Genomic DNA, 15,339 nt, shown 5'->3' with positions numbered 1-15,339 from the left:
TCTGTACTTGGACGTAAGCCTTCTTGCAACCACCTAGCACTGCTACACAGTTAAATTTTCTCCTCCGGCTTATGCTCGCCTCCCATCTGTCATTTCATCATTTCTCCTCTTTTCCCTTCTTCTTGGTTCTGTTCGTCACACGTTTTCCTCGTACGCTCCCCTCTGCATTCTTCACAGCTTCAGGCAGGCCTGGAAGTAATCCTGCATGAGGAAGACACCAAGTACTACCAAGCCTTGGTAAACTCAGTGTGCTGGTAGCCACGCCAGGGCATCCCCCCCTCTGCACACACGTGGTACAGACGGATCACACCGCTCCAGCAAACCCAGCCAGCACCCGGAGGAGCTGCCATCGACATTGAAAAGTTTTAGGAATCGGAACAAATGCCAAATTTAAGAAGCTTCCACGTTCAAGATACGTGAAGAGGAGCCAGCCGACAAAAACATTTTTTTCCAATATGAATGTTTATTCCAATGAATACCTGGAGTCCTGTGTCCAGTTCTGGGCTCCCCAGTACAAGAGAGACATGGCACTCCTGGAGAGAGTCCAGCGGAGGGCTACCAAGATGATTAGAGGGCTGGAGCACCTCTCCTAGGAAGAAAGACTGCAAGAGCTGGGCCTGTTCAGCCTGGAGAAGAGAAGATTGAGAGGCGATCTCATCAACGTGTACAAGTATCTGCAGGGGGAGTGTCAAGAGGATGAGGCCAGCCTCTTCTCCGTGGTGCCCAGCAACAGGACAAGAGGCAACGGGCAGAAACTGAACCACAGGAAGTTCCATCTGAACCTGAGAAAAAACTTCTTCCCTGTGAGGGTGACAGAGCATTGGAACAGGTTGCCCAGAGAGGTGGTGGAGTCTCCTTCCCTGGAGAGATTCAAAACCCGCCTGGATGTGATCCTGGGCAATATGCTCTAGGTGACCCTGCTTGAGCAGGGAGGTTGGACTAGATGATCTCCAGAGGTCCCATCCAACCTAAACCATTCTGTGATTCTGTTTAGTTTCATGCCTACATTATACTTCCCGCCATTAAAAAACATGCTGCTATTATTGGAGTGACTGACAATGATACATCAGCAACTCACATTCAGCTGGATTACACTTACAGGAAAATCTCAAACTGCTGTGCAATTGTGTAAAATGAGTTTCACAGACCCCCCCCAACTTGCCGGCTGCTCCAGTAACACCCAAACAAGGTCCAAATTGCTTAGATATGCCGGAAATTTTAGCAGGGCCTGTGGTCCGCTCTGCTCTCAGGGAACCAGTGATACACCAACTCCTAGACTCAAAACGCATGAGCTTCCTTATATGAAAAACTGCTTAATCCCAGCACTTTACAGAACTTGTACGTGCCTTGCCTCAGATAGGTGACAATGTTTCTGAAATATATATATACATATAAAAGAACATACATATAAAAAAAGAAAAAACAAACTTCTCTATATCAGGAAATTTCAATTGCATAGTTTGTTTCCTCCTAGTGGAAGAGTGTGTTATTGCAATGCTGGCCTCCACTATTGGAAATTATCCATTAGGTTAACGTTTGAACTGAACTTACAGAAAATGCCTTATAATTTACAGTTGTCTCAAGAATCCTGATCCTAGATACACTTGAGTGTTTGACATTCAAACTATTCTGATGAGTCAGACTCAATTATTGCAGAATCGGGAGTTTAATCTGGAAATATTTATTAGGAAGGTGAACACGTTGAAAAATAATCGTGTAGAATAGAAATATAGTTTTGCTCTGGGACAGGTATCCTTCAGTGCTACAGCTATGAAGGATTTATACCACATTTTCAGGTAGGAGTTTCAATCCAGTGTGAAAACTGTACATTTGCAGAAGAATTTCTTGATGGTTAAAACTTGACAAAGATCTAACCAATTCACTTGTTATTCTTGTGATTATTTGAGGAAAGCACTGAAGAGCAAAGATTTCAGAAAACACTGCAGCAGGCAAGCACTCAGACCATCAGAAGGTTATGGTAATTAAGAGAAAAAAGAGAAGTGTTCTCTGTGGTGCTCATCGAGATTTTTGGCAAGTTTGTTTGCTCAAACCCAAGTATTTTTTTCATTATCATGTTCAAACAGCTCACATATGAGAGTAACAGGAACTTTAGGTACAGTACAGAAAACTGCACTTGAATCAAAACTCAATTTAACTGCTTCACATCAACGTTTATAAATGTGACGCTTCTCCAAAACAAAGAAGATGTAAATGGCAGAGAGTGCCTCTGGATCTTCGCCTCCCAGGAACAAGAGCTTCTCATGGAAGCCACTTTGCTCACCTTCAAACAGCAGGAAATGTTTTACTGGTGAATTCCAGGAAACAGGTTTATGACTTGGGAGACTCAACTGAAACTTCAGGATTTCAACTGTTAGAACATATATGCAAGTTGCAATGCACTTTTATTCCTTCAACAGCAGCCAGACTTTACTAACAGGAACAGAAGTCTCAGAAGGAAAACCTAACCCAAACACAGGTTTATGGATTACAGCAGTATTGGGGTACAACACTACTTGCAGTGTAAGTCTCCTTTGAATGGAACAGCACACCCACAAGATAACAGAGACATTACAACCTCAAGGTTAAGATGAGCTCAAGAGTGTATTTGACAAAAATACAGAAACATCCAGTGTCATATTCTAGTAATACAGAAATAACTTGTTTTGGATAAAACCAACTTATTTGATAATTTAAGGTTAAAACAACTTTCCATACATATCACTACTTGGCCAAGTAAAAAATATCAAGTACCTTTACAGTCAAGACAGGAAGAGAAGATAGAAACTAAATATATTTGTTTGCAACTTCTTTCTAGCAGAGGTCTCCCATAAACAGTAGTTGCCCCCCCCCCCAACATTTCAGCTGCAAACCTACTTTCCCCTACTTTCTGTGCCTTTTACCAAAGTTCAGACCAGCCAGCTACGACCTCAGCCTCTAAACATCCCACGTCTAGGAGAACATGCAAAACACTTTATTCAATCTCAACCAGTCATACCAACTCTCACCTTGGGGAAAAAAAAAATCCTCTAGTACCCCTGTCATCTGGAAGGACCTTTAAGGGTTCAGCTTATTGAAAGGCCTCTCCTCTAGCTCTGAGGTAGTCTCCCTCTCCCTGGACACTGAAAGCTCAGTCTTACATAAGGTGCAATTACACTAGTGGACTGGATTTAATATGCAACTGCTCTCTGCCACCCTACTCTTTGGATTTTGCTTCGTAGCTGTTTGTATGTTGATAAATCAAAGGTATGTAAGGAAACCAATGTTACGGCCATCTCATTTTTGCAGTACGCGTGGCAGTGTTAAGCGAGGCAGACAAGTGCCATGCAAATGGAGGATGAGAGCTCTCCTTGTCTCATCCCTCCTTTTCCCCTTTCCTTGTCCATTTTGGTTCTTTTGGTAAGATGAGCTGATCAACAGTTAGCCCAGGGAGGCAGGAACTATTTAAGACACGTAGAGCCTAAGGCCACTCAGTAAGAAGGGTGCGCCTCTTCTCTGTGCAGAGGGAGGGGTCCTCCGGAACCAGCCAGAGTGAAGATGAAGCAGACAGTAATGGCGGTTGGGTTTTTTCCGTTTTTATTTCACTTTTGGATTGATGCAGCCTAGCCTCCCCGGAGAAGCGTCCTGGGGAAGTTAGTTCCACTGCTAGGGACTGCAAGTGAAACTAAGGGTTTCTAGTAGCAAACACAACCCTGCCACAGGCTGCCCACTACTCCTTCAGCACTTTGTATCATTCCCCCTATATATTAAGAAAGCTCTCCCAGACACCATCTTCTTAATCCTACTCTACATACAGTTCCACAGTTTGACTAATATGTTCTTGATACCATATGGTAGGTAGTAGGGTCAAGTTTCAACACTGCTGTAAGATCAAAGGTAAAGTTGCCCTTTAGCCCCATCTTGCCATAAGCTTTTTATGTTGGTCTGTTCATAGTTAACTGTTTTAAATTTGTTCTTTTACAGAAGCAACACTGAACTGTAGCCTGACAGAAGAAACTTGACACATGCAGAAAACGCAGTGTAATCAGAAGTTAAGCTGCATTTTGGCACCATGATTTCTTTCCTGCTGTCGTCTTTTCAGTAGAAGTCTACCTGCACCTGTGACTTTCAAGCCTCTCAATATCAAGATCTACCTTCTGAATATACTTGCTACTGAATTGCCTCAAAGCAGTACACAGGTATTTGAAAATAATTTAATATATTATTTTCTGCACATCGGCTGAAGTACATTCTATCCGTCATTTCAGTTTCTTATTTAATGAAAAGGTACACACACTTTACAGGACAAAAAAATTTAAACCATGACTATTTAGTAAATTATACATTGTAGTGATTAAAACAAGACACACACCAGAAAAACCACACATGCTGAAGTCTGATGTATATACTACACTGGGAAGTCTTCAGTGACATGACAAAGAAGTGTTTTTCCCCCCAATTACAAGTGAGCAGAGGATTTGTCAGACATTCATTTTGCAGCTTCCACTGTCCACTCTACGCCTCCTTCCTCTTGATGATCAGAGGTCCAACATTGTCACCAGTTTCGTCATTGTGCTTTGTGTGAGAGCCATCACACAGGGGGAACTGAAAAGAGAAAAAATAAAATACATCTTAAGTATACCCAGAGTCATAATCAAGAACCAAGGCCGAATGTTCTTATGAGTATCTTCTCAAAATCCACTGTGACCACTGATCACAAATTTTGCACTGGTGTTTTAGGTCTCCCTGAATTTTGGCTGAATCGCTAGTTTAGCTCACATGAGCACAGCAGATGAGGGGCTTGTTATTAAAAAGGAGGAACTCAGCTTGGTGTTCTAGCCTCAAGCCACCACTAGGAAAATGAAGCCCAAGCTGGCCTTCAACTGTAACCTACTTGGAGTATCTAACTCTCAACCTCGCCCCACACTCCCATTTCCTGGGCAAAAGTCACAGAGTTGAATGTAGTTACAGAAGGTAGGTGGGGAGAGGAAGAGTCGAGTTCCTGAGCTGATTTTTTTCCTGGTTTTCTCTAGCATGTGAAGAGAAGAGGACTGCTTCCTTAGGTCATTTCTTATTAAGGTAGGATGCCAAAAGATTAGTTCTGCACGCAGACAGCTACACTGGCAAGCCTTCTTTACTTCATCCTGACACAGCTAGCTTATCTCACTGACACAAAGGTCCCCTTGCGCAAGCTGGATTCTACATTAGGATTTTGACCTGCTAATGAAAGTAAACCACACCTCCAGCTGACAGGGTTATTCGTTAGGGGCTTTTAAGGCTAGCACTGAGGAAGTAATTTGAAGAAGTGTTTGTTCCATAAAAAACTAGAACAGCCTGGTCAGAGCAAGACCCAGAGGGACTCTCCTTTAGCCAGTAATAACTGCTCAGGTCCTGGACTGCTCACAACTGCTCTGCTCCTGGGCAGCTGTTTTCATCTGCAAGAGCCAAAGAACATTCTGTGAAGCAACAAGAACTAGGTCAAACCCCATCCCTTCTCGAGGATGGGTTTCCAAGGCTAAGCCTATATTGGAGGTGGAACTCTGAAGATCAGCACAGAAGTCACACACCAGTATTTCGCAGTCCGTTTCTATTTTGTCTGCTTAGAAGTACTTGTAATGGTCAAACTTGGGCATTATTCAGCTTAGGCCTTTACAACAGCAATATCCCCTTCACATTACAGTCACGATCAAATCATCTTCAACACTGCTTTGATCCCAGCGTTCACAGCTCGGTCCTAGCCCCTTGAATAACATTAACATCCTAACAGCCATGCATTGTTAGAATAAAAGATTTCAAAATACTGCATGAAAACAATAGCATTAAAACAACATACTTGTAAAAAAAAAAAAAAAGCAGAGTTTTGAAGTCACATGCCTTGTTGCGTAGGATTTTTATTTCTTCATTTATTACTGGGGGACAAGGCAGGCAGGTCTGTTTTTCACAGTTAAAAAATGTTGAAAACCATGCTATGAATGGCAGGTGAGGTTTCCAAATAAAGAACTCCCTGAATTTGGAGAATACTCAGGTATGCTGAATCATGCAGGAACTTGATCATCAAACCAGTCATTTGCGACTCATTGACTAGGCACCGACAGGTACTTTGCAAAAATGAGAGCAAACAACAAGAACATATGCTCATGGGACACTGATCAGCTTCCACCCCAGACATTTCTGGACCAGTTATTTTTCCTTGCAACACCACAGTCCGTCATTCTTTATTGAACTCCAACCCAGCTTCTGTCAGACACGTAACATTTCACTGCTCCAAGGAGGCTGGCCAAAGGTCCAACTATACCAACATCCTCGCTTGAAGTTTGCAAGTGACAAAAACGGTGAAATTCATAGGCTTCAGACAGCATTGAGGCATCTCGAATAGCTACCAACTTGGACTACCCTTAACGCATCCCCTGCCTCAACTGGTCACTGAACCACTAGCCTTCTGAGGCTGGGACACGACTTCAATTTCTCTTGGAAAAAAAGCGTTCCCAACCCTTTTCCAAAGCATCCCTCTTGGTCACCTTCAAGACCAGTCAGGGAATTAGATGGATCCTCAGACTGAGACGACATGTTCATGCTCACTTAAGATAAAGCAGGCTAGCAATAGTAGTCAAAGCATTGTATGGCTCAAGGGAAATAAACGGGCACTGATGCTCCAGAAAGCTCAGCTTGCTTCCCTTGACGCTGAACAAGTTCAGATTCTCTATCACTGTTCCTTATGTTCTGCAGCAGTATTCTTCAACCCGTGCAATAGGGACAAATACTGCAATACTGCTCCGGAAGACACAGAGATTGCAGGTCACTGCAAAAAGCAAATTAAGAACAAATTTTCCCAGATCACAGGCAGAAAAGTGCAGAAGAGTGTTAAAGAAAAAAAAAAAAAGTGTTCTAACTTTACACTAATTATTATTCAAGACAAAACTCTTGCCTCTATATTGGTAACTTTGACCACTGAGTTTTCCCACGAAATGTGACAAGCGCAGCTATGAAGTCCCTGTAGAGCACAATACTGAAGAGGAAAGGATCATTTAAAGAACTACCTACCACCTACTTCAGCAGACAGAAAATGGCATCCCAAGACAGACTTATCTGAAGATGCTATGTGGTTGGTTGGTTGGTTTGTTTTTAAACACATGCACTCTACAAAACGTGAAGTAAACATTAGAAATTTAGCCAGCACAAAGTTAAAAACAGCCTTTACATTATCCTATTTTGGAAACAACTGAAAATAACCCTGCTCATTTTTTAAGAGCTATGTTGGTATAGTCCAACTAGCATAGAACTATTTTGTTATTCCTGGTACAGGAGGAACACCGTGCAAAGCCAGCTAGAGTACGCTGTCCATATACATAGAAAGATCCTATGGTTCACAACACTGTGGGTTCCATTAACAGCCTCCGTGCCTCAGATCAGGCCAAATCTCATCAGAAGTGCTCCCATACTCAAACAAGATGAAGTTTCTTCTGACCTGTACATGAAGAAGAGATCCCCATACACCGCTTTTCTTTAACAAAAGCACAGTGGGTGCTTATTGCCATTGAAGTAACAGTAATTCCCTGCGTTGGAAGGGCCCAAATTCTACAATTGTGCCATCATGTAAACGTTATCTTACAAATCTTAACAGGATCTTGGTCCAAGTACTGTAAGAAACAAATAATGCCAGCAAACTATAACCAAAGAGGACAAGCATGTGAAAATGAAGTACGTCTCTGTATTTTATTACTGCTTGGCAATACGAGAACATGAGAAGAAGCACGCGCACCATCTTAAAGATCATGCTATCCACCATACAAGGTCAACTGATCAGCACAGGGGGAAGACAGTGATACTGAAAACTGCTGCCTTTGAAGCAGAACACACCGATTAAAATACTCCTAACTCTACTAAGCATTAGCAGAAGAAAACAAATGCCTTTGAAATTTTCCACTGAGCTCTTTAATGCCTTTACAAGACCTTTCAGATTACAGCTCTAAGAACAGGCTCATTGTAAGGTGGTCCCTGTCTGCTTCCTTTTCGCGTTTGATTACAGAGGCCTAACTCAGCAGGACAGTACGTTCCTAAAGTGACAACACCCCTTCAATATATGCCAAAATGTATTTCATAAGATTTGTATTTCAGAAAAGAGATAGTATCAAACAATAGTTAGAATAATGGCAGGAGTCGCAATGCAACTACTAAAACCAGACGCTATTTCGATTCCCGTTTTCTAGAGAAAGAAGCCAAAAGTACAAAAACCAAGGTACACATCAGGACATTTTTTGGCAGAAGCACTGAAGGCGGTGCCTACAGTATTTCAACCCAAATTCAGATATCACCACTGCAGATACTTAGAACAGCTTCCCCCCTCCCCTTTTTCCCCCCCCGAAGCTCATGGCTAGGCTCCAATGCTAGGATTTTGACTCTCAGTTGATATTTACATTCAAGATTTAGAAGCAATGCTGCCATACACAGAATATTGCATGACATCCGCATGCCGTACAGTCATCAGCAGCACTACATGTACGTGCACATACATCCCTTAAGATGTAAAATATGCATATGTAAATATGTAATTTAGTCCATGGTACACACTGGCCATAGAGAGGAAAAAAAAAAATCTCATTTGCAGTTTAGACTTCAGAGAGAGCTTAGATTACATGTCAGTCTCACAGGACTATTTCAGAATCAAGTCATGATGCTGTCAGACTGTCAGTAGTGTCGTTAATTTTTTTTTTTCCAATCCCCCCTCTTTCCGTTCAGGTAACGAAGGCAGATCAGATAACAGCAAGGACTGTAAGTTACAGTACCCAGAGAACTACGCACAGCGTGGCCTGATTAGACCAGTCTCTAAGGCATGAGAAGTATAGTATTTAGCTCCCTAACAGAGAGATAACTAGGTTTCAAGGCTGTTGGTCTCAGTTATCTGGCTCTGAAGGTTTGCAATATCTCAGTCTCCGCACATTAGCGTCTCAGCTTCAGAAGTGGCTTTTAAATGCGTGGCAGTTGTAAACTGACCAGACTACTCTTGCAGTCTGCTTTCTCTCATTACAGGCCCCAGAACTATCATACATCATATAGATCTCAGTTACCTCAGACATCTCACATCTGTACCTCCGATCTAAAACTGATCTTATGGTGTTACTAAAAGGCTAGATACTATGTTGACCACTAATTTTGGGCAACCCAGCTTTACATCCCATGTCTGGATATGGGCTGGATTCTTAATTTCTCAAAAATAGAGTCTAAAGTGTGTCAGCACTATTTCACTGGCTTTTCTCTAGAATTACTCGTACAATTATGAGTTGCAAAGGCACAAATGCATTAAGCCCGTCTTTCTAGATCCTTCAGAAGTTTTTAACTCTATGGGTTTTTTGTGTTTGTTTTTAAGATTACCTCCATCAACACTGGGAAGATTTCATCACTGTACTTGTGTACTGTAAATAGGTACCTTTTGCCACACAGCAATATAACAATAAATGTTAGACTAAAAGCCCAATACCATCATAACACTATGCGCACAGGTCAAGGCTACATTTCACTGCAGTATAGTTTAGGTGAAGAGAAGCTAGTTTTCTCTAAACACAGCAGTTTGAGAATGGTTTTGTTAAAAGATGCATGCACATCAACAAAATTAAAGCATTCATTCTTCTCTTACCTTCTTAGACCTCCAGCAACGACAGTACACAGCCTTGTCTCCCAAATCTTCCATATCAAATGCATGGACTACCTTGGGGTTATCTTTCTGGATATGGAGATTTACCATTGCTTTGCAGCATTTGTCTTTAGAGAGAAACTTTCTGTAAGCTAGATATCCAACAGCAGCTGCTCCAGCAGCTAAGGAGACTGCAGCAACCCATTCAACTAGAGTAAAAGAAGAAAAGAGAGTCAGTTTCTTGACCACAACGTTGTATTAAACTTACTTGAAGTAGCAAACGTCTCCATGTTTGCGGCAACACCTCTACTTGCCAAAAGACCTTTCTGTTCTGTAGCAGAAATCTAACGTTTGCAAACTGGAATATTTTCTCCTGATGCTCGTCCAAGTAACCTACTTGGTTATCTACTGATAATCTACTTGGTTATCTACTGATAAATCTACTGATCAGAGTTCTCCTTCACCCCAATCCCTTCCATTCAAGGGCTAGGATTAACACGGCACTTTTATTTCCCCTCTTTTTCTTCAGGAGCCTGTGCCATCAAGAAAATCTGCTGTCTGTTTCGTTTGCAGGAAAGTCACTAAAGAACGCTCTTACACATCACCTGCGTAAACAGGATCCCTCCAGGGTATTGGTACTGAACGAGCTTTTCGTATTATGCACGTTGTAACTAAAAAAGCGAACAGGTGCTTGGCAATGGGGAGATTATTTAATATACTACCACTTCAGAAGAGAAACAAAAGCCATCTTAGATTAAATCCCTACTGCGGTGTACAGGAAAGAACATGGATCCAAAAGGATTATATTTAACAATAATAGCACGAGTTTGGTGGATTAGGTCCTGACTCTTTGAAAGGCAACTTACATTTAAAAAGCCTCTTTCTAACACCCCACCAGCCTTACTTTTTCCACTGGCCAACAGTTATCTCTAAATATTTGTAGTCTCTCTCACTTGGTATCATTTCCTTTTCTGCAAGGAGTTTTCCTGCTTCTTTGGGCTCTTGTTTTCTCTCTGCACCATGAAGATATCCTGGACTCGGGCCCAACTGTCACAGAGTTCTGGTTGCCATAACAGCCACGGCCCCTTCTGTTCAAAGCGGCTCCCTCCCTAGAAAGTCAGCGTACCAAATCTGCAATGTCTTTCTTCACTTCTTAACCACCACTTCTACTCACAGATGTACTCCTGATGTGTACCTAAGAGCTCAGCTGACTCTACAGTATATCAAAGGGGAATTTAAGCTTTAGAGCGTTTATACTACTTTAGAAAACCCACTCCAGTTGGGAATTTCAATCTTAAGCCTTCAGCGTGTGCATTGCATTTGAAAGACATCAAGCCAAATGGTTATCTTTGGAGCCAGAGCCATTACTACCTTAATTCCAACTCTGAAGGACAAGAAGTAACAAAAAACCTTTGTCAGTTCTTGATACTTTCCACAGCTAACTGACCTGCAGTGTTGTCACTGTGAACCTCCACAAACAGGATCGAGGAGGTTTTCGGCCATGTCCCAGAGTCCTTTCTAAAATGAATGCCGAGTTCTTTCCTCATCTAAAACATCACGTTAGCTAACACGCATCATGCTGATCCACAACTGTCTGGCTTTAGCAAGACGTGCAATTAGACAAATGCTTGCAGAACGAATACAGCCCTGTAAGGTCAGGGAAGAGATATGGAGAATTCTTGGATAAATGTCTTACTAAGGGAATAACAGATGCAGAAATTCTTCAAAGGTCATTTTCTTAGTGAACGAAGCAGAAGAGACCTACGTATGCTGAGAAGTCCCCTGCAACTAACTGCGTGACAAACCATCCCTCTAACAACAGGGTGATGCTAAAGATGCTTAATGCACCTTAGTATCAAGCAATTTCGGGTATGTTTTCCTATTCCCAAGCGCCTTAGAACAATCAAAGCACCTGAGAACACATTTTGAATTCAGTGTTGCTATACCTATGTAGTGAATTCTCACCTCTTAATCTCCCCATTACAAACTAGTAAAAGTAATGCATTCATCGCCATAGCGTAAGGGAGGAAGTGAGGAGATGAGATTATAAAAAGAGCCTATGAAAGTCTGCTTTAATTTTGCAAAACAGTCCAACTGATCCAAAGAACATCCACAGCTTCAATCAGAGGCAGCAGATCTCTCCCGATGGAAGTCACTGCAGGCACTTTGCAACCTCGTTTCCCCCTCTTGCTGGGACTCTGCTGCTTGAGGACCCTTCCGTAAGCACAAGCAGAACGGAACTGCAGAGGGGAGGAGGTACTCAACCGGTTCGGGCCGAGCGAGGTCTGACAAGTTTGAAGTGATTTCTGACAAAATTTGAAATGCAGGTACAATAGTGGCAGGTGAAGGTAGGCCATGAAACAGAGGTACTGCCCATACTGGGGATTTCAGAAGAGCAGCAGTCACAAGGATTGCCTAAGCTGCTGCCTCATGCATTGCCAATGGATCAAGTCTTAATTATCACTTTTAACCCAAACGACAGAGGACGCTGTTAGACTAGATTCATTCTCTTTAGGAAACTAAGGAGAGAGAATAGCGTTAATGAAGCCAAGAGATGACTCCTAGAACCAGCCTTTAAGTTGTCAAGGCAGGCAATCTTGTATTGCATATATCCAAAGGAAAAGCGCGTATCAGTTTCAGAACCGAGCAGAGAAAAAGATTCTGATAGCAAAAACACTTCTGTGACTAGCAGCATGAGCCAGGATGTCTGTACTAAAATTTGCTAGCCTGCCAATATGCGCAGAAAGAGCTGTTCTGCACAAATGCTGCAAACCTCTATCCCTTTGATGACCCCTCAGCCACCTACCAAATAACCACGCACAGCACATTCAATTGAACAAGCAGAGATCTTTCATTTAAAGCAACTGTTATCTTATATATTAATTACTCTTCACTTCTCTTCCCGAGGCCCCGATTCATCTATTTCACACAGAGAAGACTGTGTATACATGAACAAACAGCTTAATATGGTTTTTTTTCACCCTTTATTAGGTCAGAGTGACTTTTTCGCTAAATTAACTTTTTCATCACTTCTCTGGAGCTGTTATCAGGGCAGAAAATAATATCAAATGATAATACATGAAATGCAAATATTTGAAGTAGCCTATTCATTAAACTTCAGCATGCGCTTAATAAATATCTTTGGAATTTATGAAAGCCATTTGAATTCAACTCTCTCTCATAATCATATTGCCCTGCAAAGTTTCAGCGGTCAACTGAAAATAAGGCCTGCTGTCAACTATTGTTTTGGTTTACAATAAGAGATTTGGAAAAAGCTGGAATGCCCACTTCATCTTTCAAATTAAATTAACCATAAAACTGCACTTGTGACACAGAACACTTTTCAGAATCTTTTAAAATACTTCAAATTCTGTTTCAAAAGGCCTGCGGCATCAACTCTACGGTTTGCTGCCAAACTCAAGGTCAGACATGCATTGCTTGAAGAGGATCGTTTCAACAGAGCGACACTGATGTGGAATGACAAGGTGGTTTTTTTAAAATAAAAGCTTAAGCACGACTTTTGAAGTGATCGTTATGCAAATCCTTAACTCTAGTACAGTACCAAAACACAACGTGACAAGTCAGTACAGGACAAACGCGCACCTAACATAGCAGAAAGTTTGTTTCGGCATTGTATGCACTGTGTAATGGAAAAAGAGGGTTGGCTAAAACTTCGGAAAAATAAGCACGCAAAGGAGAGAAGAGGGTGGAAAAGGAGGAAACCGAAGTTCTCATAATCCCCGGAGAGCAGACAGCACACACAAGCAAACAACAGAAGGTGAGAAGAGCAGCAAGCTGGCGATGGGAATTTATTTTCTTCTGCATCCTCGGGGCACGTGCTAACGAGGGGGAGACTCGGGTCATCGCGTTTCTCCTTCCTTCCCCTCCTAACCGGCTAGAAAATTCCTCTGGGCGTCTCCCGCCCGAGGCTGCAGAGGCATTCTGAGGACCCACTGAAGAGCTCAGAGATGTCTTACCCGCAGGAAGAGCGCCCGTTATTCCGCCCGCACTGACAAGCGCACGGACCCAGCACGGCCTCCGCTCCCCCAGGAGTTCGCGACCCTCCTTCGGTGCCAGTTCACTTCCCAGGACGCAACCGCGGGCCGAACAAGACCACCGCAGCCCCGCCAAGCTAGTCCAAGGCACCACCCGCTCACCTTAACCACCGCGCCGTTAAAGAGGCCGCCGCCGGGACAAGGACGACCACCACCACCACCACGCCGCCATTTTGTCCCTCGGGGTCCGGCGGGGAGCGAAACCCGCGAGCCCTCCTCCCCCCGCCCCGCCACGCGCGCGCCTCGCCCCCCCCTCCCGCGCGCGCTCCTCACCCCGCACGGCGGAGTTGGACCCGAGCCCCATGGCTCCCCGCTCCGACGCCCTGCAGCACCGCGCACCGGCACCTCCGCTCCGCCGCGCTCTTCGCCGCGCATGCGCGCAACACCCCCCCCCCGGCCCGCGCGAACGCACACACCCCCTACACAAAATGGCGGCCGGCCCCGCCCCCCCCCTTAACGGCCGGCTGCGGCGGCGGCGGCGTCTGCCGGCGGATAAAAGGGAGCCGCGGGGCAGGGACATGCCGTATTGCTTTCTGACGCTGCAATGTTGCCCTCTTAATAGCGGTCTGGCGCCCTTCGCCTCACGGCCCCTCCCTAGTCCGGGGCGGAGAGGTGAGCGCGGCCTCTCCCGCCCTGGGAAAGGGGCCTGTCCGGCGTCGGTGCCGTCTGATGGTGCCTGCCCTAGCTTCCCCCCCTCCCGAAATGCTGTGGCTTAAAGCATAACGCAGCTAAGGCATGTTGCTAGCGTCCAGCTTGCGTATGGGAGATGTCTGAGGAGCGATAGCATCGGGGCCACACAGGGACGTGAAGAGGGTTGGTGATGGGTGTTTGCTATTTCTCATCTGTTGTTGCTGGCGTTTGTTCGTGTTCTAGCCTTCTTTAGCCTCAGAGGCAAGTACTGGCGTGAGAAGCTACAGCTTCATTAAAAATACACATATATTATCCCAGAGAGCTGTACCTGGGCAAGGGCTCGCGAGGCTGGGAGCTATCGAGCGGTGTTCCCAGCCAGCCAGCGCACCTCATTGCTCTCCTACAGCATCTGCGTGCGTCATCTGTGTTTTACTGCTCTGCGGTTACAACTGCTGTAACTCTCCAGCTCCGTGGGATTAAGTTTCCTGTTCTTCAGATGGCTGCGTGCCTGCAAAGGACGTGACCTTCAAACGTCTTTGGTTTGATGCACATAAACAGCCTGATTAGTTCTATTAGTTTTCCAGTTGTCCGCTGAGTTCCCAGGTGGAGAGGAAAAGGCCAGAACAAAGCCCTCTCACTAAACAGAATAAACCTTAAATAAAACCTTAAAAAACCTGAAGGGGACGCGCCTCACCTGCAGCTGCCGCAGGAGGAGAGGAGCTACGTCCCAGAAAGCAGGGCGGGGCCGTGCCACGGCGCAAGGGCGGACCAGGCTGTCTCTTGGGGGCCTGCTCCCTTTGACCTCCCACGGCCCCGTTCTCGGGGGGGCGGATGGGGAAGGGGAGGGAGCCGCCCCGCCGGCCGCCAGGGGGCAGCACCGCCGCGGGGGGGGGGGAAGGAGCGCCGCCCCCGCCGGACTACATTTCCCATCGGTCCCCGCGGGCGGGCAGCGCGTCCGCACGCCAAGGCGGACACAAAGGGTTCCGGCGAGCGCGAGCCCCGCCCCCTTTTCCCCTCTCCCCCCCTCCCCTCCCCCGCGGCGGCGGCGCG

At 44.8% G+C, this 15,339-nt stretch overlaps 1 protein-coding gene across 1 annotated transcript; it reads right to left on the bottom strand.

The window, feature by feature from the left end:
* Positions 1-2,582: 2,582 nt before the first annotated feature.
* CISD1 (CDGSH iron sulfur domain 1) lies at positions 2,583-14,255 on the bottom strand. Its single transcript, XM_068951039.1, has 3 exons — positions 13,933-14,255; positions 9,608-9,813; positions 2,583-4,581 (listed from the first exon to the last, which is right to left on the bottom strand). The coding sequence occupies exons 1-3, from the start codon at positions 14,177-14,179 to the stop codon at positions 4,492-4,494; spliced, it is 543 nt and encodes a 180-aa protein (XP_068807140.1). The 5' UTR covers positions 14,180-14,255; the 3' UTR covers positions 2,583-4,491.
* Between the last annotated feature and the right edge of the window lie 1,084 nt (positions 14,256-15,339).

This window comes from Struthio camelus, chromosome 7, assembly GCF_040807025.1.
Source record: "Struthio camelus isolate bStrCam1 chromosome 7, bStrCam1.hap1, whole genome shotgun sequence".
Taxonomy (NCBI): Eukaryota; Metazoa; Chordata; class Aves; order Struthioniformes; family Struthionidae; genus Struthio; species Struthio camelus.
The sequence above is the reverse complement of the archived record's forward strand: the minus strand, read 5'-3'. Positions and strand labels throughout refer to the sequence as shown.

Excerpts from the sequence above, each read along its gene's own strand:
- CISD1 (XM_068951039.1), bottom strand. The coding sequence starts at position 14,179 with ATGTCCCTGCCCCGCGGCTCCCTTTTATCCGCCGGCAGACGCCGCCGC. Across the intron at positions 9,814-13,932 it reads GTCCAACTCCGCCGTGCGGG|TTGAATGGGTTGCTGCAGTC; the intron begins GTGAGGAGCGCG and ends CTTTTACTCTAG. Across the intron at positions 4,582-9,607 it reads GTTGCTGGAGGTCTAAGAAG|TTCCCCCTGTGTGATGGCTC; the intron begins GTAAGAGAAGAA and ends TTCTCTTTTCAG.